Raw genomic sequence first — 27500 nt, forward strand, 5'->3', positions numbered from 1 at the left:
CCGTAGCAGGTTTTGCAGATGAACTGGGACAGTGCCGGGTCTCGGATCAGGGGGACGCCCAGGAGACGCTGAAAGTCCCGACAGAACCGCTCTGAATCCGGAGCCTTGCCATAAACGCGGCGCAGCCTGCGGGTGACGAAGTGACCATGGCACAGTCGGCACTGACCCGTCACCACTTTGTTCACTTTGTTGGTTTTAGGTGCTTTGGCCGTTTTTCCGGCTCCTCGCTGCACGGTCGTCCCTCGCTCGCCTGAGCTCAAACGCACCTGTTTTGCTTTCGGGAGGAGGGGGTCGGAGTGCCCTGCTCGGCGCCGGCGGACAGCCTGACCGCGTTGCATGACCTGAGCAAGATCCGCAATTTCACCAGGAAAACAAAACTGCACAGAACAGACACACAACAAAACAATGACAATCCAAACACGACCCGAGTTTACGACAAAACACAGAACAGAACACAGTGAAAGGGACGTATTCTCCCGCCTCATCCACAAGGTGACACGGCGCATGGGTTTGGACACACCCGCAATCTCAGAAATACCGTTTCAGACAGCCTGGGTTTCATACCTCACAAACCTAAACAGCCAATCGACATGCGGCGAGGGCGTCCAGCTGCAGGCGAGCAGCGGAGGGTTAGATGGAGATAGACATGGAAACTAACTGCATATTCATAAATCTGCACATGGAGAACCAAGGCATAACGAGGCACACAGTTACATCTGAGACATTTAGTGCATCAGGGGACATTTTTCACGTTGGAAATACCTTCTGTCTGCAGCTCTGAACACACAGGAGTTTAGAGATTAATCTGTGAGCTGCACTTCATAGAAAATATATAAAAACAATGGATAAACAGTTTAACAAACGGTTTGATCATTTTTAACAGTTTAAAATTACACCGCTGACCTATCGCACAACACACGGACATTTCCTCGGTAGTTTTTTACTGACCTCAGTGTTGTCCATTCTCGTTTACATTAGAATAAACGTCTCCGGTATTTTAGTCGCTCTCTCTGTTCTGCTCGCCTGCGCTCTCTGATCTCTCTGCTCTGGAGAGAGACATTATGTGGATTTGTTTAAAAATAGTGGTTTAATTTATTTAGTAAAAATGAAACATATTTAATATCCTAATTAAACTGTCTGAATACTCACAACCAAGTCGTTGGTGAACATTAATTGCGCTTTAAAGGGGTGTAACTGCATTATTATGAAATATCAGTGGCGTAAAGCGGTTTTAAAAGGGTACATTTATTGAAACTATTTACTATAACCTTTAAACTAATGGGAGAACTACTACAGCGCTCACTACTCCTTAATTCAGTAAAATCACAGTTATCCCAATTATAGCAGACTGATAAAGTGTCTATTACATTTTCCCTGCATTTAATTTGACATCAAACCTATTTTTGATGAACCAAATCAGTCACAACCAAAACTGAGCTGCTAATATTTATTATAACTAATCTAACAAAACTAACACGTTCTTCCTGGTTCATAAACACAGAGCTAAAAACACACAAGGGCGGTTTAAACTGAATAAAGCTCTATATACTGAGAGTCTAAAACTCTCCTCTGGATGTTAACACTATAAGCTAACACACATCTCTATTTTCGGCTAGACACAATGAAACTGGCTTCACACAGGAATTCTCAGCTCCACCTTAAAATGGTGCGGCAGTCACATTATGGCGCCTATAAAATTTTCCGTTCCGCCTTAAATGGTGGACTAGCTGCTGCCTGGCGCTAACTGGAGGCTTCCCGTTCCACCTTAAAAGGCAAAGCGGTTCATCGTGGCGCATAAACGAAAATGACCAGTCCATCTTAACGCTAGTTAGTGAAGCAAGAACGTATTCTATTCCACCTTAAAGGGCGCCTCTGATAAACAGTCTTTAGGCACTTCCGTTCCACCTTAACGTTAATAAGGCCGTAACATTGTGGCGCCTACTGGAATTATTCAGTCCACCTTAAAAAAACATAGTAATTACGTTGTAGCGCCTAATAGAATTTTCCGTTCTACCTTAAATGGAACCGCTTTCAAAATCCCCATCCTACCTTAATTAATGCTGCGTTTACGTTCTGACACTTGGAATTTTCCTGTTCCACCTTAAAAAGTCTAAGTCACATTTTAGCGTCTACTACAGTTTTCCGCCCCACATTAAACACCACCGTTGCTCTGAAGCGCCCACTGAATGCATCTGTTTCACCTTACAATGTATACAGCTTTTACATTTTGCCAGGAATTTAAATTTTACATTCCACCTTAAACAAAGCAGCCGTTACAATGTGGCGCCTCAGACTCAAGCGGCGCGGGTCTGTGGCTGCTGCTCCAATTAAGGTGGAACGGAAAATTCCAACAAGAAACTGGCAAATATGAGGCAATCAACAGCCCCCGGCATTACACGAAGCTTTCTAATCGTTTATATGGATTTGTAAACTTCAACTGACCGTAAAAACAGTAATAAAATATAGTGTAAAGCTCGAATCTGACCTTACCTGTGTTCATGTCTCTCAGAGCCAGAATCTCCAGTCCCTCGTCTCCCCGCCGCTCCGTCCGCCAGCACAGGGCCAATACTCCGCGCGCGCCTCTGGAATTACACCAATAATAATATCACTGATCGATAGATTATTGGAAAAGAAAAATTAATGAAAAAAGCCGCTCGTGGAAAAAGCGGGAGGGCGGTAAAAAGGACCCGGAAAGTGTTCAGTGGTAAATAAAAGCACAGAACGCAGGGGCGCGGAGCCTATAGCGCCCCCCAGCGCAGCGCCACTTCTACAGGGACACGCCACCCATTTCAGGAACATTTCTGCCGATTATCAGCGGTGTGTGGAATTTTAGTAGCAACATTAGAACAATGAATGACGAGAGGACACAGGTGTGTTTTGCAGCAGTGTGTTATTTTATTAAAATACTCAGCTAAATAGCCATTTAATTCTTTAAAAATAGATCTCACACAATGTTTACTGTAAACAGTCGTTAGGCGGAGCATGTCCCACTGCGTAGTGTTAAAGAGACAATCCACCGGTGCCGCTGTGGTTTGATGTGAAACACTACATTCAGAGAAACCAATGGGAGTCAGATTCGGTGTCAGAGGTGTGTGACACAATAAATGTCCAAAAGAAATCTGTGTCTAAATCATGGCGATACAGACAGCGTAGTCAGGGGGAAAGGGGGTAAACCCTATGTCACAGTAAAGCGGGAACCATTAAAGAAGTTTCTTGATGCAGAAAGGTAAATGTTATGTGTTATATGTAATGGCTCTCCTGGACGTCAACACCTGCTGTGTGCAAAAAATGTGTACTGTACTCTACAGCTACATCAGTAAACACCCGGAAACTCTCAGACTCATTGGTTTCTGCATTAAAACCTTAGTGTAGTGCTGTGTATTCACAAGAAAAAACTGCAAGAGGGGTTTCACAAGGGCTTCCCTTTCAATTGTTCATAAATTAACTATATACTGAGTGCCTCAAAAGTAAGGAAACAGAAAAGTAAGTTAGATCCACTCCCTGTGTCTGCGTGGGTTTCCTCCGGGTGACTGTCTGTGAGGAGCGTGGTGTGTTCTCTCTGTCTGTGTGGGTTTCCTCTGGGTGACTGTCTGTGAGGAGTGTGGTGTGTTCTCCCTGTGTCTGCGTGGGTTTCCTCCGGGTGACTGTCTGTGAGGAGTGTGGTGTGTTCTCCCTGTGTCTGTGTGGGTTTCCTCCGGGTGACTGTCTGTGAGGAGCGTGGTGTGTTCTCCCTGTGTCTGTGTGGGTTTCCTCCGGGTGACTGTCTGTGAGGAGTGTGGTGTGTTCTCCCTGTGTCAGTGTGGGTTTCCTCCAGGTGACTGTCTGTGAGGAGCGTGGTGTGTTCTCTCTGTGTCTGCGTGGGTTTCCTCCGGGTGACTGTCTGTGAGGAGTGTGGTGTGTTCTCCCTGTGTCTGTGTGGGTTTCCTCCGGGTGACTGTCTGTGAGGAGCGTGGTGTGTTCTCCCTGTGTCTGTGTGGGTTTCCTCCGGGTGACTGTCTGTGAGGAGTGTGGTGTGTTCTCCCTGTGTCTGTGTGGGTTTCCTCCGGGTGACTGTCTGTGAGGAGTGTGGTGTGTTCTCCCTGTGTCTGTGTGGGTTTCCTCCGGGTGACTGTCTGTGAGGAGCGTGGTGTGTTCTCCCTGTGTCTGTGTGGGTTTCCTCCGGGTGACTGTCTGTGAGGAGTGTGGTGTGTTCTCCCTGTGTCAGTGTGGGTTTCCTCCAGGTGACTGTCTGTGAGGAGCGTGGTGTGTTCTCTCTGTGTCTGCGTGGGTTTCCTCCGGGTGACTGTCTGTGAGGAGTGTGGTGTGTTCTCTCTGTGTCTGCGTGGGTTTCCTCCGGGTGACTGTCTGTGAGGAGCGTGGTGTGTTCTCTCTGTGTCTGTGTGGGTTTCCTCCGGGTGACTGTCTGTGAGGAGCGTGGTGTGTTCTCTCTGTGTCTGCGTGGGTTTCCTCCGGGTGACTGTCTGTGAGGAGCGTGGTGTGTTCTCTCTGTGTCTGCGTGGGTTTCCTCCGGGTGACTGTCTGTGAGGAGTGTGGTGTGTTCTCTCTGTGTCTGCGTGGGTTTCCTCCGGGTGACTGTCTGTGAGGAGTGTGGTGTGTTCTCTCTGTGTCTGTGTGGGTTTCCTCCGGGTGACTGTCTGTGAAGAGTGTGGTGTGTTCTCTCTGTGTCTGCGTGGGTTTCCTCTGGGTGCTCCGGTTTCCTCCCACGGTCCAAAAACACACGCTGGTAGGTGGATTGGAGACTCAAAAGTGTCTGTAGGTGTGAGTGTGTGTTGCCCTGTGAAGGACTGGCGCCCCCTCTAGGGTGTGTTCTGTTTCACTTGCGCCCAGTGATTCCGGGTAGGCTCCGGACCCACCGCGACCCTGAAAACATCAGATTTGGGACACTCAGCCTGGTAATGTGAACGCAGACTTAGACACAACTGAGAGTCTCTGAAGCCTGGATCACACTCTTAGCCGATTTTAGCCTTGATTCTCACTGGAGTCGAGTGTGTGCTGGTGGGTGTAATCTGGTCAAAGTTGACAGTCGAAACTTCTTATACCAGTCCTTGTTCCACCTTGGACATTCAGGTCCAATACTGTGACACATTTATGACAGTCCTGTACCATTTACGCTGGTGTAAAACACGAATAAGAGACAACATTCTCCTCTAAAAGCCATGTAACTTAACAGAGTGCTAACGTTTAGCGCTGATCTCTGAGTGTTAATATACTACAGATCAGCGAGGTGACCCCTCATCTCAGGTACCGTTTATGTGAGTAAAGGTAGAATACACTTTAGCACAGGTTAAGAGTCCTGTATAACACTCTCTCTGCAGTACATACCTTCACAGGCACATAAAGCTACACTAGGTTTAGTTTTTACCTTAAAATTACAGCTTGTGATGTTATAGGGAGAATGCTCAGCACTGCAGAAACTGCACTATGTAGCCTTTGGAGGCAGGCAGGAAATGTGACTGCAGTTTCATGAGGTGCTTCACGTCTCACTGTCGTTACTCAATGAAGCTAATGTTAGCAGTGAATTAAAATATTCGAAAATAACTCGAAAATAACAAAACGATTTTGGGAACAACTGCAGCAAACTGGCACCTCAGTGGTAAACTGACCTTATTAGAGAATAATAAATATAATAATAGAATAATATAACGATATAGTGATAACTAATAACTTATTGGTGCCTGCTTGTGGTGGAGGGGAGTGCTGTTATCCCGAGGAGCAGCAGGACGATGAGGTTGCAGTGGGTTCCCCTGGTTCAGCGTCCACTATGTTCAGGGTGCGGCGGCTCTGACCTTTGTGCAGTGAGCTATCGGTTCTAGAACGTTCATCCGCCACTGCCACGTCCATCATACCTGCGGACCAATCACAGCACAGAACTACGATGACATCACTGCTGTAAACAACCCATTACAGATACAAGTGACACTCACATTCACAGACTCTTCTCTGAACACATCCCTGATCCTCAAACAAAACATTCCTTTAATGTTTCTTAATGAAACGTCTGTGACCCGCTTTGGTCCGAACCCCACGAGCCCCACAGCAGTGTTCTCCCCTTTTTGTGTAAAGAGCCCTGTTCAGAACGCCCGCTTTCAGCACCTGTTCCTTTAAATGATAATGAGCCGCTCTCTGTTCACCCCGACCCCGAGCGCACAGCAGTGAGGAGCGAGGAGCAGAAGCTCTGGTTTTTAGCCGTTTTCACTCTGTTCTCTTTCTTCTCCGTTTTTACTCAGTGCTCTTATTTCTCCGCGCTCGTTGTGTCTGTTTTGCTGAGTTTAACCTCGTCTTTGCGCTCTCACATAAACACGGGTCCAGCGCTGTGATTGGACAGACTCAGACGAGGGGGCGGGGCCATTCTAAGGTCTTACAGAAAATGAATGAATGAATGATTGTAAGTTCACTGTCAGTAATAAAGGTATGGTACAGGTACATTATTGTTAACTAAATGTGAATAAGATATCATTACAGAACTGTGTAAAATAAATTAATAAAATATAAATAAATGTGTTATAATTCTAAACCCCAACTAAAAGTGTCAGTGTGGATGGTGTGTTTACGTCTGCAGAGGCTGAGGAAGAGCTCGCTGATTCCTGTGTTTAATTTGGCAGATGTCTGAAAATGCTGCGCTCCAACCGTCTCCGCGTACCTGCACACAATAAAGACACATAATACTGAAGAAAATAGTGTTAGTAAAGGACATTAAAGATATAAAAAGATAAACTCAAGATATACCCAAACAATCCCATAATGCACTGCAATAAGTAGGGTACAACAGATATCCCCCAAGTTAATAGTGGATATCAATATCACACTGCTTGGCTGCATGAAGTACTGTCTGAACATGTTTATTCATTACGCATTCATTCATTGTCTGTGACACTTATCCAGTTCAGGGCAGCCCCCTGTGGGGGCTCCAGTCCTTCACAGGGCGACACACACACTCACACCTACGGACACTTTTGAGTCGCCAAGCAACCTACCAACGTATGTTTTTGGAGCGTGGGAGGAAACCGGAGCACCCGGAGGAAACCCACGCAGACACAGAGAGAACACACCACACTCCTCACAGACAGTCACCCGGAGGAAACCCACGCAGACACAGAGAGAACACACCACACTCCTCACAGACAGTCACCCGGAGGAAACCCACGCAGACACAGGGAGAACACACCACTCTCCTCACAGACAGTCACCCGGAGGAAACCCACACAGACACAGAGAGAACACACCACACTCCTCACAGACAGTCACCCGGGGGAAACCCACGCAGACACAGAGAGAAAACACCACTCTCCTCACAGACAGTCACCCGGAGGAAACCCACGCAGACACAGAGAGAACACACCACACTCCTCACAGACAGTCACCCGGAGGAAACCCACGCAGACACAGAGAGAACACACCACTCTCCTCACAGACAGTCACCCGGAGGAAACCCACGCAGACACAGGGAGAACACACCACACTCCTCACAGACAGTCACCCGGAGGAAACCCACGCAGACACAGGGAGAACACACCACTCTCCTCACAGACAGTCACCCGGAGGAAACCCACGCAGACACAGGGAGAACACACCACACTCCTCACAGACAGTCACCCGGAGGAAACCCACGCAGACACAGGGAGAACACACCACTCTCCTCACAGACAGTCACCCGGAGGAAACCCACACAGACACAGAGAGAACACACCACACTCCTCACAGACAGTCACCCGGAGGATACCCACGCAGACACAGAGAGAACACACCACACTCCTCACAGACAGTCACCCGGAGGAAACCCACGCAGACACAGAGAGAACACACCACTCTCCTCACAGACAGTCACCCGGAGGAAACCCACGCAGACACAGGGAGAACACACCACACTCCTCACAGACAGTCACCCGGAGGAAACCCACGCAGACACAGGGAGAACACACCACTCTCCTCACAGACAGTCACCCGGAGGAAACCCACACAGACACAGAGAGAACACACCACACTCCTCACAGACAGTCACCCGGAGGATACCCACGCAGACACAGAGAGAACACACCACACTCCTCACAGACAGTCACCCGGAGGAAACCCACGCAGACACAGGGAGAACACACCACTCTCCTCACAGACAGTCACCCGGAGGAAACCCACACAGACACAGAGAGAACACACCACACTCCTTACAGACAGTCACCCGGAGGAAACCCACGCAGACACAGAGAGAACACACCACACTCCTCACATACAGTCACCCGGAGGAAACCCACGCAGACACAGAGAGAACACACCACACTCCTCACAGACAGTCACCCGGAGCGGGAATCGAACCCACAACCTCCAGGACCCTGGAGCTGTGTGGATGACTCTACTCTCTGTGTAAAAGTGCAATAGGCCATTTTTTCTAGTAAAAATAAGCTGTAAAATACGATGAAGATGATTAAGATTAAGATTATTTTAGCAAAGAACACTCTGCCAAAGAAAACCTGTGTAGGACGGAGTGGCTGACTTTGTTGCCGAGGTTCACCTACTTGGCCACTGGAGGTTGCCTTGACAAATTTGTGTGGAGTCCGGATGTGTGCCCTCTGGTGGCTGTGTGGTTAACTATAATAACGGAAAGGTGCCCTGATGAAACAGAGTGTTAGTGAGAAACAGCTCTCAGGGACGAGCTGACAGGTGTAAAGTGCTGAGGAGAGAGAGAAGAGACACACACTTGTGTTGTGTTGTACACCTAACCCTCAACTCAGCACTCTGAGTACCTAGTGCACTAGCGTGTGTGTTTGTGTGTGTGTGTGTGTGTGTGTGTGTGTGTGTGTGTGTGTGTGTGTTTATGTTATTGTTGTATCTGTGTTTAAGAGTGAGCTGCTACCTCTCGGCTTCCTCCGCTGAAACGTTTCTGTCTTTATCCAGGTCTGTTTTGTTGCCTGCAACAAAAAACATCATGACACAAGGATTAAAAGTCTGTGGTAACACACACACACACACACACACACACTTGTACTCACTCACTCGTTCACTCCATCACTCATTCACGCACACTCAGGCTACATCACGACACAAGGATTAAAAATCTGTGTTTACACACACACTCACTTATACTCACTCACTCACTCATTCACACCATCACTCACTCAGTCACACACTCAGGCAACATCACGACACAAGGATTAAAAATCTGTGGTGATTAGAAACTGCTGCCGAAGTCGTGCTGTAGCCAAAATGTCCTGAACGTCAGAGACACACTCGACTCGAACTGGAAAACTCACTCATTCACACTCACTCACTTACTCACTCATTCACACACTCACTCACTCAGTCATACTCACTCATTCAAACATTCACTCACTTACGGACATACACTCACTCACTCACTCACTCACTCACACACTCACACACTCAAACACTTAGGGACATACAGTCGCTCCCTCACACACTCACTCATTCACTCACTTACGGACATACGGTCGCTCCCTCACTCACTCACTCACTTACAGACATACATTCACTCACTCACCTACTCACTCACTCACTTACAGACATACATTCACTCACTCACCTACTCACTCACTCAAGGCAAGGCAAGGCAAGTTTATTTATAGAGCACCTTTCATGCAGAAGCAATTCAAAGTGCTTTACAGAAAAAGAAATTACATTAAAAGCCAGAGTAAAATCATAAATTCCAATAAGACAATTACATAAAAAGAGTAAAATGATTAAAATGATTAAAACAATTTAAAATGACAATAAATGAAAAGAAATAAAAGAAATAAAATGCCGTTACAGAAAAGTGCAGAATATTTTAAACTGAGCTGTAAGCCTGCTCAAACAGGAGTGTTTTAAGTCTTGATTTAAATGTGTCTAACGTTGGGGCACTTCTAATATTCTCAGACAGCTGGTTCCATTTAAAAGTGGCATAGTAGCTAAACGCTGCCTCTCCATGTTTAGTTTTGACCCGAGGCAGGACTAACTGACTAGTTCCTAAAGATCTGAGATCTCTGCTCGGCTCATATCTCTGTAGCAGATCTGATAAATACGCTGGTCCTACCCCATTTAAACATTTATAAACCAGTAATAACACCTTAAAGTCTATTCTGTAACAGACTGGTATCCAGTGTAAGGATTTGAGGATGGGGGTGATATGATCTCTTCTCTTGCTCCGAGTGAGAACTCTGGCAGCTGCATTTTGAATCAGCTGAAGCTGTTTAATGGTCTTTTTTGGAAGTCCAGCTAAGAGACCATTACAGTAATCAATCCTGCTAGAAATAAAAGCATGGATAAGTTTCTCCAAGTCTGGATTAGTCAGAAAATCTCTAATCTTACTGATGTTCTTAAGATGGTAAAATGCTGATCTAGTAACCGCTTTAATATGAGACTAAAACTGAGATCTGAGTCCATTAATACACCAAGGTTGCGAGCCAGTTCTTTAGATTTGAGGGCTCTCGAGTCCAGATACGTAGCCAATCTTTGTCTCTCAGTGCTATTCCCAAATAGTATAATCTCAGTTTTATCTTTATTCTGGATTTTAGTGTTGAAAAAGAATGCAAACTCATTACATCTCTCAGTTGATACTAATTCAGGGGCCATCGGTGTGGGTGAGTTAGTAAGTCTGTCGACCACGGTGAAGAGGATTTTGCTGTTGTTAGTGTTATTGTTGATGATGCTAGAGAAATAGGATTGTCGTGTTTTGCATATTGTCGCGTTGTATTGACGTAGCCTATCTTTGTAGATTTCTTTGTGAATATGAAGACTTGTTTTACGCCATCTGCGTTCTGCCTTGCGACACTCCCTCTTTTGGATTTGAACAACAGAAGCATTTCTCCATGGTGCTTTCTGTTTGCAAGACATGGCCTTCATTTTAACTGGCGCAATCTCATCCATTACACTGACAATTTTTGTATTAAAACTATTCAGGAGATCATCAACAGAGTTGGATCGTTCACATGGTGTAGTGCACATTTTACTCATAAAAAGTGTAGCTGTGCAGTCCTTTATAATCCTTTTCTTGACACAAACTCTTCTATCTCTGATGACTGGTGAGGCCCACATATCAAAGAACACACAGTAGTGATCTGACAGTGCAACGTCCTTCACAGTCTCTGATATGTTGAGACTCTTTGAGATAACAATATCCAGCGTGTGACCATGACAATGAGTACTCCCTGTAACATGCTGTGAAAGGCCAAAAGAGTCCAATATGGCAAGTAGTTCCTTGGCAAAACAGTCCTTGGGATTGTCGATATGTATGTTAAAGTCACCAGCAATAACAAAATGGTCAAAGTCTGTAGAAATAAAGGACAGCATCTCTGTAAATTCATCAATAAAATTAGCACTGTACTTCGGAGGCCTGTAGACAGTTACTAGTAATATATGTGGTGTCCCTTTCAGAACTACACAGAGATTCTCAAATGTTGTGAAGTCACCAAATGATAACTGCTTGCACTGAAAAGAACCATGGAACAAAGCAGCTAGACCTCCACCTTTTCTGCTGGCACGAGATGCATTTAAAAAATGAAAATCTGGAGGAGCCGACTCCAATAAAACAGTTGCAGCACTACATTCATTTAGCCAAGTCTCAGTTAAAAGTATAAAATCAAGCCCATGTGCTGTAATAAAATCGTTAATTAAGTGTGATTTGTTTGTGAGAGATCTGATATTTAGAAGAGCTAACTTAGTAACTCGTGCACTTTGCCACAGAATCTCTGTCTCACATTTTATTTGCTGTAGATTGGCTACATTCACAGAATCTGACCTGAACTCTCTGTTCTTTCTCTCTCTGATAAGTACTGGAATGGGAGAGATTACAGGCATCAAAGGTCCAAGCTTGTTTTGAAAACATGTACTGCTGACATCATCACTGCAGCAGCCAGGACCTGAAAAACATCACTTTTCTTTGCCCTTATCAGCTGACGAAGCTGTGTGAAGCTCCTGCTGGCGATGGGGCCGTGAGCGAAGCTGCCTTTCCGGGGGTTGAGGAGCTTGTCTTTTCCGTTGAGGTGCTCTAGGTGGTGATGGAGTGTGATTATTCTTAGGGGACAGTCTGGGGGACTGCAGTGGGGACGTGGCAGTAGATGATGGTGGAGTAGAAGCTGGGGTGGTTCTTCTTTGCACCTGAGGGCTGGCTGACAGGGAAAGTGACAGCCTTGTCCCAGCCGAAACCAGCTTCTCCATGGCTGCTGGGAGGTTCAGGTGGGGTGATGTGGGGGGGGAAATAGAGGACATGGAGGATTCCTCTTGGGGATTTGGTGTCTCTGGCAGCTGATAGAGTTGGTCATTGCCACTCATGTCCAGTGTCTGCTGCTCCCTCAGGTCGTCCTCAGTGGAGAGAGGATGTTCTGGCTGTGACATGGTGTCATCAGCTTGTACAGGAGAGTTCCTGGATGTTGATGCTCACAGGAAAAACAAGTCGGTTTTGAAAAAATAAAAGGAAAGAAATAGAAGATAGCAGAGCTAAGCAGCAAAGCGTCTGAACGGCAAGGAAGCAGGAAGCCAAAAAAAAAAAAAAAAAAAAAACTCACTCACTCACTCACGGATATACAGTCGCTCCCTCACACACACACTCACTCACTCACTCACTTACGGACATACAGTCGCTCCCTCACTCACTCACTCATTCACACACTCACTCACACAGTCACTCACTCACTCACTTACGGACATACATTCACTCACTCACTCACTCACTCACTCACTCACTTACGGACATACAGTCGCTCCCTCACTCACTCATTCACACACTCACTCACACAGTCACTCACTCACTCACTTACGGACATACATTCACTCACTCACTCACTCACTCACTCACTCACGAATATACAGTCGCTCCCTCACTCACTCACTCATTCACTCACGCACTCACTCACTCACTCACTCACTCACGCACATACATTCAATCACTCACTCATACTCACTCATTCAAACACTCACTCACACAGTCACTCACTCACTCACTTACGGACATACACTCACTCACTCTCTCACTCACTCACGGACATACAGTCGCTCCCTCACACACGCACTCACTCACTCACGGACATACAGTCGCTCCCTCACTCACTCACTCATTCACACACTCACTCACACAGTCACTCACTCACTCACTTACGGACATACATCATTCACTCACTCACTCACTCACTCACGGACATACAGTCGCTCCCTCACTCACTCACTCATTCACTCACGCACTCACTCACTTACTCACTCACGCACATACATTCACTCACTCACTCACTCATACTCACTCATTCAAACACTCACTCACACAGTCACTCACTCACTCACTCACTCACGGACATACAGTCGCTCCCTCACACACACACTCACTCACTCACTCACTCACAAACATACAGTCGCTCCCTCACTCACGCACATACATTCACTCACTCACTCACTCACTCACTCACTCAGTCATACTCACTCATTCACACACACACACTCATTCACACACACACACACACACACACACACTCACTCACTCACTTATGGATATACAGTCACTCATTCACACACTCACTCACGGACATACACAGTCACTCACTCACTCACTCACTCAGTCATACTCACTCATTCACACAGTCACTCACTCACTAACGGACATACAGTCGCTCACTCACTCACTCACTCACTCACCCACAGTTAACCTAAAAACTCTCCACACGGTGGCGCCATTCAGGAAATGTTCATGTTTCTGCTCTTGTGTTAATAGTAAACTGTGTATTGTACAGTGTGTTATATTTGTTATATTTCTGTTTTGTTCTGATTTTGTGAAACTTACCTACAATACACAGACACACTTCATTACCCAGAATTCTCCTCAGTTCCTTTACCCACAGCTTTATCTGCAGAGAGAGAAAACACCTGCTCACAATCATAACAGATCATGAATAATTCATAACAGACACCGAATAAATTAACAGCGGATTCAGAATGATCCAGAACAGATAATTAATTACTGAAAATATTAAGTGGAATTTACACAGAGGTTAAAGTAATGTTATTAGACACTGAGTAAAAAACAAATGCTGTATTATTAATAGTTTGTTCTGATGAAATCAGCCAACAATAAAATAAGAGCAGATACAAAATAACGAATAATCTTCAGTTTCGAACGTTGCAGGTCTCTGAAGGGTTCTGTAAATGTAGCTGTGTGTTTTTGGAGCGGTTGTCTCCGGCGTACCTTCTGAAACGAGTCTTCATCCGTGATGTCGTATAAGAGCACGGCTCCGTTGGACTCTCTGTAGTAAATGGGGCCGAGGGCGTGGAACCGCTCCTGTCCGGCTGTGTCCTGCAGCACGTTAAAACAAGCCTCAGAGACGTCACCGAGACATTCGAGATAGAGGCAGTGCCCGAAATGGCTCCATTTTCACCGATCCCTACATCACTCACCATCAGTGGTGGCTGGCCAATAGGGGGCGCTGGGGCGCCGCCCCCTTAAAATAGTTATAGATGTTAGAATTCATTCATTCATTCATTGTCTGTAACCGCTTATCCACTTCAGGATCGTGGTGGGTCCAGAGCCTACCTGGAATCATTGGGCACAAGGCGGGAATACACCCTGGAGGGGGCGCCAGTCCTTCACAGGGCAACACACACACTCACACCTACGGACACTTTTGAGTCTCCAATCCACCTACCAACGTGTGTTTTTGGACCGTGGGAGGAAACCCACGCAGACACAGGGAGAACACACCACACTCCTCACAGACAGTGACCCGGAGGAAACCCACGCAGACACAGGGAGAACACACCACACTCCTCACAGACAGTCACCCGGAGGAAACCCACGCAGACACAGAGAGAACACACCACACTCCTCACAGACAGTCACCCGGAGGAAACCCACGCAGACACAGGGAGAACACACCACACTCCTCACAGACAGTCACCCAGAGGAAACCCACGCAGACACAGAGAGAACACACCACACTCCTCACAGACAGTCACCCGGAGGAAACCCACACAGACACAGGGATAACACACCACACTCCTCACAGACAGTCACCCGGAGGAAACCCACGCAGACACAGGGAGAACACACCACACTCCTCACAGACAGTCACCCAGAGGAAACCCACGCAGACACAGAGAGAACACACCACACTCCTCACAGACAGTCACCCAGAGGAAACCCACGCAGACACAGGGATAACACACCACACTCCTCACAGACAGTCACCCAGAGGAAACCCACGCAGACACAGGGAGAACACACCACACTCCTCACAGAGAGTCACCCGGAGGAAACCCACGCAGACACAGGGAGAACACACCACACTCCTCACAGACAGTCACCTGGAGGAAACCCACGCAGACACAGGGAGAACACACCACACTCCTCACAGACAGTCACCCGGAGCGGGAAACAAACCCACAACCTCCAGGCCCTTGGAGCTGTGTGACTTGGAGCTGTGTGACCTGCTGTGCTGCACTGTGCCGCCCCCATGTTAAAATTTGTAAAATATATTCTGCTAAATTGTTAAATGAATTAGTCAGAATGTCTGTTTAATAATCACAATAACATTTCGTTTAATGGTATTTCTTTGCTTACATTGTGCACACTTCCCGTGTTACAGTGACGACTCTCTCTGGACGATCAGCGCTCTGCAAGGTTTACACGCCACGGTTTAGTCCCTACTCGACTCGCTCTGAACCACGAGAGAACAGCCACTAAACAAGAACCCGCTTCCAGAACCAGAACCTGATTCACCTGGTGGAGGAGCTGAATCTATAACTAGGACCCGTTCACATGTAGCCAGCTCTTTATTACTCCCACTGTGGTCATTAGGACATGAATATGAACGTATGAATGCATGAATGTGTGAATGTCTGGACTCACCCAGATGGACAGATTGACCCTCGTCCCTGAGATGTTTAACTTCTTGGTGAAGAATGAGGCCTGAGGTAAGAGAAGAATAAACACACACTCACAAACCACCCACAAATACAGGTCCTTCATTAAACACACCCACACCCTCCTCAAATAGTTACATAGCGCAGTTTCTGCAGTGCTGAGCCCTGAGTAGCAGCTACAGAGGTCCTATTCTCCCTGTTACAGCTCAGTGGAGCAGCACATGATGGAGTGTTCCTGGCGTTCAGTGGCACACCCGGCTGTTTTAATCTCCGAAGAAATCCACAAAATGAAATGGAGCAGCTGCACATGAGCCCACAGGGACCATGCCCAATGCCAAGTGTGGGCCAGACGGGTGTGAGAACAGTCAGTGGAGCCCAGTGCAGTCCTGTGGGGTTTGGAATCTGCCACTAATCACCTGTCACTACCTGACCTCACTAATAGAGTTGGGGATAAATGCCATCAGATCCTCACAGCAATGTTCTAACACTAAATCTAAAGTTGTAACTGCAGAGAGGTGGAATACACTCCACATTAACCCCTTCAGTTCAGGAGAAACTGAAATGTCTGCACTATAACATAGTTATATTTATTTTACTACATGATTACTTTTACTTTTTTTTTATTACATTGTTATACAGTTGTATCTCATTATTATATAGTGGTATCTATATTACACGTTTCAACCGAGTTATAATTATGTATTACATTGTTATACAGTTTTATGTTTACAGCGTTATAGAAGTCTGTTTGTAACTCTGGTCCTGTGTGTTCAGTCCACGCGCTTTAGTCCAGGGGGCTCTGCTCTGAAGGTAGGACAGGTGAGACAGGTGAGACAGGTGAGACAGGTGTGCTGTGCCCTTACCTGCAGGGTGGTGATGTGTTTACTGTAGAACTTATTCTCGCAGTATCTGAGAATGACGGAGGTCTTCCCCACACAGCCCTCTCCGAGCATTACCACCTTAAAACTGTAAGACCCGTGTCCCGCAGCCATGGCCAGTCCAGCTCAGACACAACAGCCACAGCCCTTTACCTCGCCCCGGTCATCGGCTGCGGAGTCGTAAATAAGAGTCTGAGTCTAAAGCAGAATAAACCAGTAACTCCGGGTAAAGTCTCCGAACTCCAGTCTTTATTTTTGTAAACTCCTCTGTCGCTCCCTGGCTGTTCCCCTCAGGTCCTGCAGGGGGCGATGAGGGGAGGCGCAGTCCAAGTCGGTAAACAAACAGATAAAAGCTCCAAATAAAGCTTTTAAATGTAAAATATAAATTAAAGGTTTATTAATTCGTACTTTTGTTGTTGTTGCTGTTGTTAGAAAACTTTAAAATAATTTTCTTAATCGATTAATTCACAAAGACGTTCTGGCTTATATTTAAATTTATTAATTTATTAGAAATGCTATTTATAAAGTAATCAGTTATTCATAAACTGTATTTTATTTGTACATTTTACTTAAAGTACTATTTATTATATGTATTTTTGTTTGTTTTATTCAATTTTATCCAGTTTTATTATATTATTTCAACATAATTTAATATTTAAGGTGGAACGGGGAGTTCTTTGAAGGCGCCACAACGCAACTGCAATTCTTTTTAATGTGGAAAAGCTCATTGTTTGTAGAAGTCAGAATGTAAACTCTTTCAAAACTTAAGGTGGACAGTGAAATTCCTCCTAGGCGCTAGGAAGTAAACTTGGTAGCATTTAAGGTGGAACGGGGAGTTGGTGGCGTAAGCAGCTGTGTGAACAGAGCTCTCGCGATACTGAGGGAGCGAGCGAGAGAGTGAACAATCGTTGGGTCGGTGTATGAGCCGAGGCCCGGTGGAGCTCCGGTAATCACCGCGTTAAAGTGAGCGTTTAAGGTCGCGGTTCGGGGTCCGTATGGCGGCGGGTTCTGGCAACGGTTCTCCGCGGGAGGAGGGTGAGCTGGAGGACGGGGAAATCTGCGACGATGAGCCGCAGGAGGCGGCGGAGCGTAGGCCGCAGATCCGCCCGAGCTCAGCGCGCTGTAGGCCGGGACTCAGAGGAGTCGCTCCGGGACCGGGTCCGGGACTGGGAGGAGAACCGAGCCCCAGATCCAACTTCTGGGAGCGGAGTCACGGAGCGCTGGGCAGGTTTCGGTATAGAGGAAGAGGCAGGGGCAACCGCGGAGGAAACAGGCCACAAATGGGTCGGTACAACCCCGCAGAGTACGTCCAGCACAGCCGCAGAGACTCTCCCAACAGGAGTATCCTTCTGTCTCCACGTCCTCTGGGTTTAATCCTCACTACACTCAGTTTTAAACGCTTTTCACACACGTTCACTCTTAGGACAAACCGTAAAACTAACCCCCCTCTGAACATTACTCAGAAATCACACTCGTATCTGCTCTGATGTGAAACCCCTGAGTCAGTGTGGCTCTCAGTGGTGATGAAGGTAACCAGACGCCGGAACAGTTGTGTTAAATATTCTCATTTTGAGAGTACAACATTAAAAAACACGAATAGCAGGCTGTCAGCGACCAGATATTAGTACAAACAGACCATAGTACAAATGTCATCATAGTTACAAATCAGGAATAAAGTAGAGGGGAAAGGAACGCACTTTGGATTTGGCTTGTCACGTATGACATTAATTAATTGACACTAATGAGGGATTAAAAGAAATGAAGCAGAAAAAAGGAGCAGGGTTGGTGTGGGCTCCTATATCTCTTTTATTGTAGCTGTCCATAGATCAGTGTTTGCTGGACGTAGTCTGGACAGTTCAATGCCCTTTAAATCCTAAGACTTTTATTGTGTATTTTTCACCTGTTTTACCCCAGTTTTACTATCATCAGAAAACACATGGAGTTCACTGGTGAATATCACGCTGTATTTGTGTCTGTGCTGTTTTACTGAGGGGCGGCACGGTGGCGCAGCAGGTAGGTGTCGCAGTCACACAGCTCCAGGGGCCTGGAGGTTGTGGGTTCGAGTGTGGTGTGTTCTCTCTGTGTCTGTGTGGGTTTCCTCCGAGTGACTGTCTGTGAGGAGTGTGGTGTGTTCTCTCTGTGTCTGCGTGGGTTTCCTCTGGGTGACTGTCTGTGAGGAGTGTGGTGTGTTCTCCCTGTGTCTGCGTGGGTTTCCTCCGGGTGACTGTCTGTGAGGAGTGTGGTGTGTTCTCCCTGTGTCTGCGTGGGTTTCCTCCGGGTGACTGTCTGTGAGGAGTGTGGTGTGTTCTCCCTGTGTCTGCGTGGGTTTCCTCCGGGTGACTGTCTGTGAGGAGTGTGGTGTGTTCTCCCTTTGTCTGTGTGGGTTTCCTCCGGGTGACTGTCTGTGAGGAGTGTGGTGTGTTCTCCCTGTGTCTGCGTGGGTTTCCTTCGGGTGACTGTCTGTGAGGAGTGTGGTGTGTTCTCCCTGTGTCTGCGTGGGTTTCCTCCGGGTGACTGTCTGTGAGGAGTGTGGTGTGTTCTCCCTGTGTCTGCGTGGGTTTCCTCCGGGTGACTGTCTGTGAGGAGTGTGGTGTGTTCTCCCTGTGTCTGCGTGGGTTTCCTCTGGGTGACTGTCTGTGAGGAGTGTGGTGTGTTCTCCCTGTGTCTGCGTGGGTTTCCTCCGGGTGACTGTCTGTGAGGAGTGTGGTGTGTTCTCCCTGTGTCTGCGTGGGTTTCCTCCGGGTGACTGTCTGTGAGGAGTGTGGTGTGTTCTCCCTGTGTCTGCGTGGGTTTCCTCTGGGTGACTGTCTGTGAGGAGTGTGGTGTGTTCTCCCTGTGTCTGCGTGGGTTTCCTCCGGGTGACTGTCTGTGAGGAGTGTGGTGTGTTCTCTCTGTGTCTGTGTGGGTTTCCTCCGAGTGACTGTCTGTGAGGAGTGTGGTGTGTTCTCTCTGTGTCTGCGTGGGTTTCCTCTGGGTGACTGTCTGTGAGGAGTGTGGTGTGTTCTCCCTGTGTCTGCGTGGGTTTCCTCCGGGTGACTGTCTGTGAGGAGTGTGGTGTGTTCTCCCTGTGTCTGCGTGGGTTTCCTCCGGGTGACTGTCTGTGAGGAGTGTGGTGTGTTCTCCCTTTGTCTGTGTGGGTTTCCTCCGGGTGACTGTCTGTGAGGAGTGTGGTGTGTTCTCCCTGTGTCTGCGTGGGTTTCCTCCGGGTGACTGTCTGTGAGGAGTGTGGTGTGTTCTCCCTGTGTCTGCGTGGGTTTCCTCCGGGTGACTGTCTGTGAGGAGTGTGGTGTGTTCTCCCTTTGTCTGTGTGGGTTTCCTCCGGGTGACTGTCTGTGAGGAGTGTGGTGTGTTCTCCCTGTGTCTGCGTGGGTTTCCTTCGGGTGACTGTCTGTGAGGAGTGTGGTGTGTTCTCCCTGTGTCTGCGTGGGTTTCCTCCGGGTGACTGTCTGTGAGGAGTGTGGTGTGTTCTCCCTGTGTCTGCGTGGGTTTCCTCCGGGTGACTGTCTGTGAGGAGTGTGGTGTGTTCTCCCTGTGTCTGCGTGGGTTTCCTCTGGGTGACTGTCTGTGAGGAGTGTGGTGTGTTCTCCCTGTGTCTGCGTGGGTTTCCTCCGGGTGACTGTCTGTGAGGAGTGTGGTGTGTTCTCCCTGTGTCTGCGTGGGTTTCCTCTGGGTGACTGTCTGTGAGGAGTGTGGTGTGTTCTCCCTGTGTCTGCGTGGGTTTCCTCCGGGTGACTGTCTGTGAGGAGTGTGGTGTGTTCTCCCTTTGTCTGTGTGGGTTTCCTCCGGGTGACTGTCTGTGAGGAGTGTGGTGTGTTCTCCCTGTGTCTGCGTGGGTTTCCTCTGGGTGACTGTCTGTGAGGAGTGTGGTGTGTTCTCCCTGTGTCTGCGTGGGTTTCCTCCGGGTGACTGTCTGTGAGGAGTGTGGTGTGTTCTCCCTGTGTCTGCGTGGGTTTCCTCCGGGTGAATGTCTGTGAGGAGTGTGGTGTGTTCTCCCTGTGTCTGCGTGGGTTTCCTCCGGGTGACTGTCTGTGAGGAGTGTGGTGTGTTCTCCCTGTGTCTGCGTGGGTTTCCTCCGGGTGACTGTCTGTGAGGAGTGTGGTGTGTTCTCCCTTTGTCTGCGTGGGTTTCCTCCGGGTGACTGTCTGTGAGGAGTGTGGTGTGTTCTCCCTGTGTCTGCGTGGGTTTCCTCCGGGTGACTGTCTGTGAGGAGTGTGGTGTGTTCTCCCTGTGTCTGCGTGGGTTTCCTCCGGGTGACTGTCTGTGAGGAGTGTGGTGTGTTCTCCCTGTGTCTGCGTGGGTTTCCTCCGGGTGACTGTCTGTGAGGAGTGTGGTGTGTTCCCCTCCTCCTGACTGACTCCATATAAATCTTCACGATCCTTAACTCTGCGTCTCAGAGAAGCAGGGAGTTAGGGTCATGGTGAGGAAAGCGGTCCACTCCTTCAGTAAAGCTGAGAACGGAGTGGACGAGAGCTTCGAGGACCTGCTGATGAAGTATAAACAGATTCAGCTGGAACTGGAGTCCATTCGGGACGAGGAGAAGAGGGCACTGAAGTCCAGCGAGGCCTCGCCGCACCAGGCGGAGGAAGAGGAGGTGGAGAAAGCCGCTGGGGCTCAGACACTGGCCCCTGCTGGCACAGAGGGCCCCCAGATTCAGGTAGGACCGGGCCATACCATGAGAGAGGATTATTTTTGTTTATTTTCTTGTGTACATGTGTGTGGCCACTGAACAACCGACAGTTCCGTCCTGTTCTCCAGCCTCAGATTCCTCACTACTTTAATCAGTGTTGTGCATTGTTAATGTCTTGAGTGTCATGATTCCCTTTGTTCCATGTCACCCCCCGATAGCTGGAGGTTACTACAGAAGAAGCAGGGATTTCAGAGAGAGAGGAGAGAAAAGTCTTTCAGGCGTTTAATATCCGACCCCTCAGACAGAAGCTGCTGTCTCCGGCCGAGCGGGACGCGCTCAAAACCAAGACCACAAACGAGTCCGAGAGCAAAGACCCTGAGAAAACTGAGAAAAATGCAGATGAACCGAGCACTCTGAATGGTAACCTATAATCAGTATCTCTCTCTCTCTCTCTCTCTCTCTGTCTCTCTCTCTCTCTGTGTCTCTCTCTCTGTCTCTGTGTCTCTCTCTCTGTCTCTCTCTCTCTCTCTCTCTCTCTCATGTATTAATTTGGATACTGAATATAACATGCCACACTTTGTGCTTATGGTTTTGTTTGTGTTTTTCTAAGACGCTGAAGAGGATGAGGAAGGGTCCGAATCAGACTTGAATGCCTCACTAATAAGTAAAGAATCAGAAGGAACTCCAGTCAAGGTACAACCTGCACTTAAACAGCTACCAGACACACACACAGCCCACAAACGCCCAAAACAACACCCTAAATCACCCCAGAGTAGCCACAGAATGTTTCAAACTACACCCAACTCAATCTAACCCACTCTAAAACACACTAGAGCAGCTGTGGGACACTCTAACCCATCCCCAAATCACTCTAACTCACTCTAAAACATACTAGAGCAGCTGAAGGGCACTCTAATTCGTCCCCAAATCACTCTAACCTGCTCTAAAACATACTAGAGCAGCTATAGGGCATTCTAATTCATCCCCAACTCACTCTAACCTGCTCTAAAACACACTAGAGCAGCTACGGGACACTCTAACCTGTCCCCAAATCACTCTAACCCACTCTAAAACACACTAGAGCAGCTATGGGACACTCTAAACCGTCCCCAAATCACTCTAACTCACTCTAAAGCACACTAGAGGAGCTATGGGACACTGTAATCCGTCCCCAAATCACTCTAACCTGCTCTAAAACATACTAGAGCAGCTATAGGGCATTCTAATTCATCCCCAACTCACTCTAACCTGCTCTAAAACACACTAGAGCAGCTACGGGACACTCTAACCTGTCCCCAAATCACTCTAACCCACTCTAAAACACACTAGAGCAGCTATGGGACACTCTAAACCATCCCCAAATCACTCTAACCCACTCTAAAACACACTAGAGCAGCTACGTGACACTCTAACCGTCCCCAAATCACTCAAACTCACTCTAAAACACACCAGAGCAGCTACGGGACACTCTAACCGTCCCCAAATCACTCAAACTCACTCTAAAACACACTAGAGCAGCTACGGTACACTCTAACCCATCCCCAAATCACTCTAACCCACTCTAAAACACACTAGAGCATCTATGGGACAATCTAACCGTCCCCAAATCACTCAAACTCATTTTAAAACACACTAGAGCAGCTACGTGACACTCTAACCGTCCCCAAATCACTCTAACTCTAAAACACACTAGAGCAGCTACGTGACACTCTAACCGTCCCCAAATCACTCAACCTCACTCTAAAACACACTAGAGCAGCTATGGGACACTCTAACCGTTCCCAAATTACTCAAACTCACTCTAAAACACACTAGAGCAGCTATGGGACACTCTAACCGTTCCCAAATCACTCTAACCCACTCTAAAACACACTAGAGCAGCTATGGGACACTCTAACCGTCCCCAAATCACTCTAACCCACTCTAAAACACACTAGAGCAGCTATGGGACACTCTAACCCATCCCCAAATCACTCAAACTCACTCTAAAACACACTAGAGCAGCTATGGGACACTCTAACCGTTCACAAATCACTCAAACTCACTCTAAAACACACTAGAGCAGCTATGGGACGCTCTAACCGTTCCCAAATCACTCTAACCCACTCTAAAACACACTAGAGCAGCTATGGGACACTCTAACCGTTCCTAAATCACTCTAACCCACTCTAAAACACACTAGAGCAGCTACGGGACACTCTAACCATTCCCAAATCACTCTAACCCTCTCTAAAACACACTAGAGCAGCTATGGGACACTCTAACCGTTCCCAAATCACTCTAACCCACTCTAAAACACACTAGAGCAGCTATGGGACACTCTAACCGTTCCCAAATCACTCTAACCCACTCTAAAACACACTAGAGCAGCTACGGGACACTCTAACCCATCCCCAAATCACTCTAACTCACTCTAAAACACACTAGAGCAGCTACGGGACACTCTAACCGTCCCCAAATCACTCAAACTCACTCTAAAACACACTAGAGCAGCTACGGTACACTCTAACCCATCCCCAAATCACTCTAACCCACTCTAAAACACACTAGAGCAGCTATGGGACACTCTAACCATCCCCAAATCACTCAAACTCACTTTAAAACACACTAGAGCAGCTATGGGACACTCTAACCGTCCCCAAATCACTCAAACTCATTTTAAAACACACTAGAGCAGCTACGTGACACTCTAACCATCCCCAAATCACTCTAACTCTAAAACACACTAGAGCAGCTACGTGACACTCTAACCGTCCCCAAATCACTCAACCTCACTCTAAAACACACTAGAGCAGCTATGGGACACTCTAACCGTTCCCAAATTACTCAAACTCACTCTAAAACACACTAGAGCAGCTATGGGACACTCTAACCGTTCCCAAATCACTCTAACCCACTCTAAAACACACTAGAGCAGCTATGGGACACTCTAACCGTCCCCAAATCACTCTAACCCACTCTAAAACACACTAGAGCAGCTATGGGACACTCTAACCGTTCACAAATCACTCAAACTCACTCTAAAACACACTAGAGCAGCTATGGGACACTCTAACCGTTCCTAAATCACTCTAACCCACTCTAAAACACACTAGAGCAGCTATGGGACACTCTAACCGTTCCCAAATCACTCTAACCCACTCTAAAACACACTAGAGCAGCTACGGGACACTCTAACCCATCCCCAAATCACTCTAACTCACTCTAAAACACACTAGAGCAGCTATGGGACACTCTAACCGTCCCCAAATCACTCAAACTCACTCTAAAACACACTAGAGCAGCTACGGTACACTCTAACCCATCCCCAAATCACTCTAACCCACTCTAAAACACACTAGAGCAGCTATGGGACACTAACCGTCCCCAAATCACTCAAACTCACTCTAAAACACACTAGAGCAGCTATGGGACACTCTAACCGTTCCCAAATCACTCAAACTCACTCTAAATCACACTAGAGCAGCTATGGGACACTCTAACCGTCCCCAAATCACTCAAACTCATTTTAAAACACACTAGAGCAGCTATGTGACACTCTAACCGTCCCCAAATCACTCTAACTCTAAAACACACTAGAGCAACTATGGGACATTCTAACCCATCCCCAAATCACTCAAACTCACTCTAAAACACACTAGAGCAGCTATGGGACACTCTAACCGTTCCCAAATCACTCAAACTCACTCTAAAACACACTAGAGCAGCTACGGTACACTCTAACCCATCCCCAAATCACTCTAACCCACTCTAAAACACACTAGAGCAGCTATGGGACACTCTAACCGTCCCCAAATCACTCTAACTCACTCTAAAACACACTAGAGCAGCTATGGGACATTCTAACCCATCCCCAAATCACTCAAACTCACTCTAAAACACACTAGAGCAGCTATGGGACACTCTAACCGTCCCCAAATCACTCAAACTCACTCTAAAACACACTAGAGCAGCTATGGGACACTCTAACCGTCCCCAAATCACTCAAACTCATTTTAAAACACACTAGAGCAGCTACGTGACACTCTAACCGTTCCTAAATCACTCTAACTCTAAAACACACTAGAGCAACTATGGGACATTCTAACCCATCCCCAAATCACTCAAACTCACTCTAAAACACACTAGAGCAGCTACGGGACACTCAAACCGTCCCCAAATCACTCTAACTCACTCTAAAACACACTAGAGCAGCTATGGGACACTCTAACCATTCCCAAATCACTCAAACTCACTCTAAAACACACTAGAGCAGCTACGGGACACTCTAACCGTCCCTAAATCACTCTAACTCACTCTAAAACACACTAGAGCAGCTATGTGACACTCTAACCGTCCCCAAATCACTCTAACTCACTCTAAAACACACTAGAGCAGCTATGGGACACTCTAACCCATCCCCAAATCACTCTAACCCACTCTAAAACACACTAGAGTAGTTACGGGACACTCTAACCCATCCCCAAATCACTCTAACCCACTCTAAAACACACTAGAGCAGCTATGGGACACTCTAACCGTTCCCAAATCACTCAAACTCACTCTAAAACACACTAGAGCAGCTATGGGACACTCTAACCCATCCCCAAATCACTCTAACTCACTCTAAAACACACTAGAGCAGCTATGGGACACTCTAACCGTCCCAAAATCACTCTAACTCACTCTAAAACACACTAGAGCAGCTATGGGACACTCTAACCATCCCCAAATCACTCTAACCCACTCTAAAACACACTAGAGCAGCTATGGGACACTCTAACCATCCCCAAATCATTCAAACTCGCTTTAAAACAAACACACTAGAGCAGCTATGGGACACTCTAACCGTCCCCAAATCACTCAAACTCACTTTAAAACACACTAGAGCAGCTATGGGGCACTCTAACCGTCCCCAAATCACTCAAACTCACTCTAAAACACACTAGAGCAGCTACGGGACACTCTAACCGTCCCCAAATCACTCAAACTCACTCTAAAACACACTGGAGCAGCTATGGGACACTCTAACCGTCCCCAAATCACTCAAATTCACTCTAAAACACACTAGAGCAGCTACAGGACACTCTAACCGTCCCCAAATCACTCTAACCCACTCTAAAACACACTAGAGCAGCTACAGGACACTCTAACCGTCCCCAAATCACTCAAACTCACTTTAAAACACACTAGAGCAGCTACGGGACACTCTAACCGTCCCCAAATCACTCAAACTCACTCTAAAACACACTAGAGCAGCTACGGGACACTCTAACCGTCCCCAAATCACTCAAACTCACTCTAAAACACACTGGAGCAGCTATGGGACACTCTAACCGTCCCCAAATCACTCTAACCCACTCTAAAACACACTAGAGCAGCTACAGGACACTCTAACCGTCCCCAAATCACTCAAACTCACTCTAAAACACACTACAGCCGCTATGGGACACTCTAACCGTCCCCAAATCACTCTAACCCACTCTAAAACACACAGACTGGGACTGTGAGTAGAAGCTTCGATTCCATCAAGGAGAAACTAACGGCTTTGAACTCCAAGATTGACCGTTTGGAAGACCAGAGCTAAAATGGAGTTTTGAATCAGAGGGACTTCAGCTCAGGTCTCTGATCCTAACAAGCTGAACTTTATCTGTTTTGGCCGCCTCTGCTCCAAGGCCGCTGATAATCAACTCCTCCAGAGGAACGGTCGTCATGGAGATCTGCTGCACTTCCCCTGTCTGAGCTGCGGGCTCAAGGACACGTGACTGCTACTACATTCTTGGACATTTTCACAAACTGAACCTGCCCCCTGAACCCCCCCTTCCCCCCTAGAACACGCCTCCTGCTTTTGTCTACGTCACTGAAACTATTTGTGTGTATTGCTTTGTGATAAAGGTGTTGTTTTTCTCAAGATCTCACACTGTGCTTCTTTAAGGCACAGTCTGTGACCTTCTTTTTTTTTATCACCACTTCCCTGTTGTAATCCAGCTGTTTCTTCTAACTGTAAGATGGCGCGGGGCACCCGCTGCGTCTGAGTGGACAAACGGAAATGTCATTTCGCTGCAAGTTGTACTTATATAACTTTGTATGTGACAAAAAATGCAGTTCAATTCAAAAACCCACAGACAGCTAGAGCAGTGTACTAATGCAGTCGTGTGATGCTGTGTGTGTGTGTGTGTGTGCGCACA

The 27500-nt window shown here is 47.3% G+C and overlaps 3 protein-coding genes across 9 annotated transcripts in view; 1 reads left to right on the forward strand and 2 right to left on the reverse strand.

The window, feature by feature from the left end:
- znf276 (zinc finger protein 276) overlaps window positions 1-2812 on the reverse strand; it is an 11285-nt gene extending 8473 nt beyond the window's left edge. The window contains exons 1-2 of one of the 5 annotated variants that reach the window (XM_066648524.1): window positions 2486-2812; window positions 1-377 (exon numbers count right to left, since the gene is read on the reverse strand). The exon at window positions 1-377 is cut by the window's left edge and continues 81 nt beyond it. In XM_066648524.1, the coding sequence (XP_066504621.1) occupies window positions 1-377; window positions 2486-2500 (392 nt within the window). In that variant the 5' untranslated portion in view covers window positions 2501-2812. Of the gene's footprint in view, window positions 378-948; window positions 1004-2485 lie in introns of those variants that run through there. The other 4 variants (XM_066648523.1, XM_066648521.1, XM_066648522.1 and 1 more) reach the window with 4 other exon arrangements.
- A 1726-nt stretch (window positions 2813-4538) lies between these two features.
- LOC136673198 (ras-related protein Rab-21-like) lies at window positions 4539-16984 on the reverse strand. Its single transcript, XM_066648526.1, has 7 exons — window positions 16692-16984; window positions 15815-15874; window positions 14156-14263; window positions 13754-13817; window positions 8846-8900; window positions 6552-6640; window positions 4539-5846 (listed from the first exon to the last, which is right to left on the reverse strand). The coding sequence occupies exons 1-7, from the start codon at window positions 16818-16820 to the stop codon at window positions 5701-5703; spliced, it is 651 nt and encodes a 216-aa protein (XP_066504623.1). The 5' UTR covers window positions 16821-16984; the 3' UTR covers window positions 4539-5700.
- Window positions 16985-17569: 585 nt separating this feature from the next.
- LOC136673449 (zinc finger C3H1 domain-containing protein) overlaps window positions 17570-27500 on the forward strand; it is a 37105-nt gene continuing 27174 nt past the window's right edge. For all 3 annotated transcript variants that reach the window (XM_066648919.1, XM_066648920.1, XM_066648922.1), the window contains exons 1-4: window positions 17570-18047; window positions 21101-21360; window positions 21552-21753; window positions 21944-22026. In XM_066648919.1, the coding sequence (XP_066505016.1) occupies window positions 17702-18047; window positions 21101-21360; window positions 21552-21753; window positions 21944-22026 (891 nt within the window). In that variant the 5' untranslated portion in view covers window positions 17570-17701. The remainder of the gene's footprint in view (window positions 18048-21100; window positions 21361-21551; window positions 21754-21943; window positions 22027-27500) is intronic.

The sequence above is a fragment of the Hoplias malabaricus genome, chromosome 17, assembly GCF_029633855.1.
Source record: "Hoplias malabaricus isolate fHopMal1 chromosome 17, fHopMal1.hap1, whole genome shotgun sequence".
Lineage (NCBI taxonomy): Eukaryota > Metazoa > Chordata > Actinopteri > Characiformes > Erythrinidae > Hoplias > Hoplias malabaricus.

Coding starts and splice junctions, on each gene's coding strand:
- LOC136673198 (XM_066648526.1), bottom strand. CDS start 16,820: ATGGCTGCGGGACACGGGTCTTACAGTTTTAAGGTGGTAATGCTCGGA. Junction 15,875..16,691: donor AACACATCACCACCCTGCAG/GTAAGGGCACAG, acceptor CTCTTACCTCAG/GCCTCATTCTTCACCAAGAA. Junction 5,847..6,551: donor CTTCCTCAGCCTCTGCAGAC/GTAAACACACCA, acceptor ATTGGTCCGCAG/GTATGATGGACGTGGCAGTG.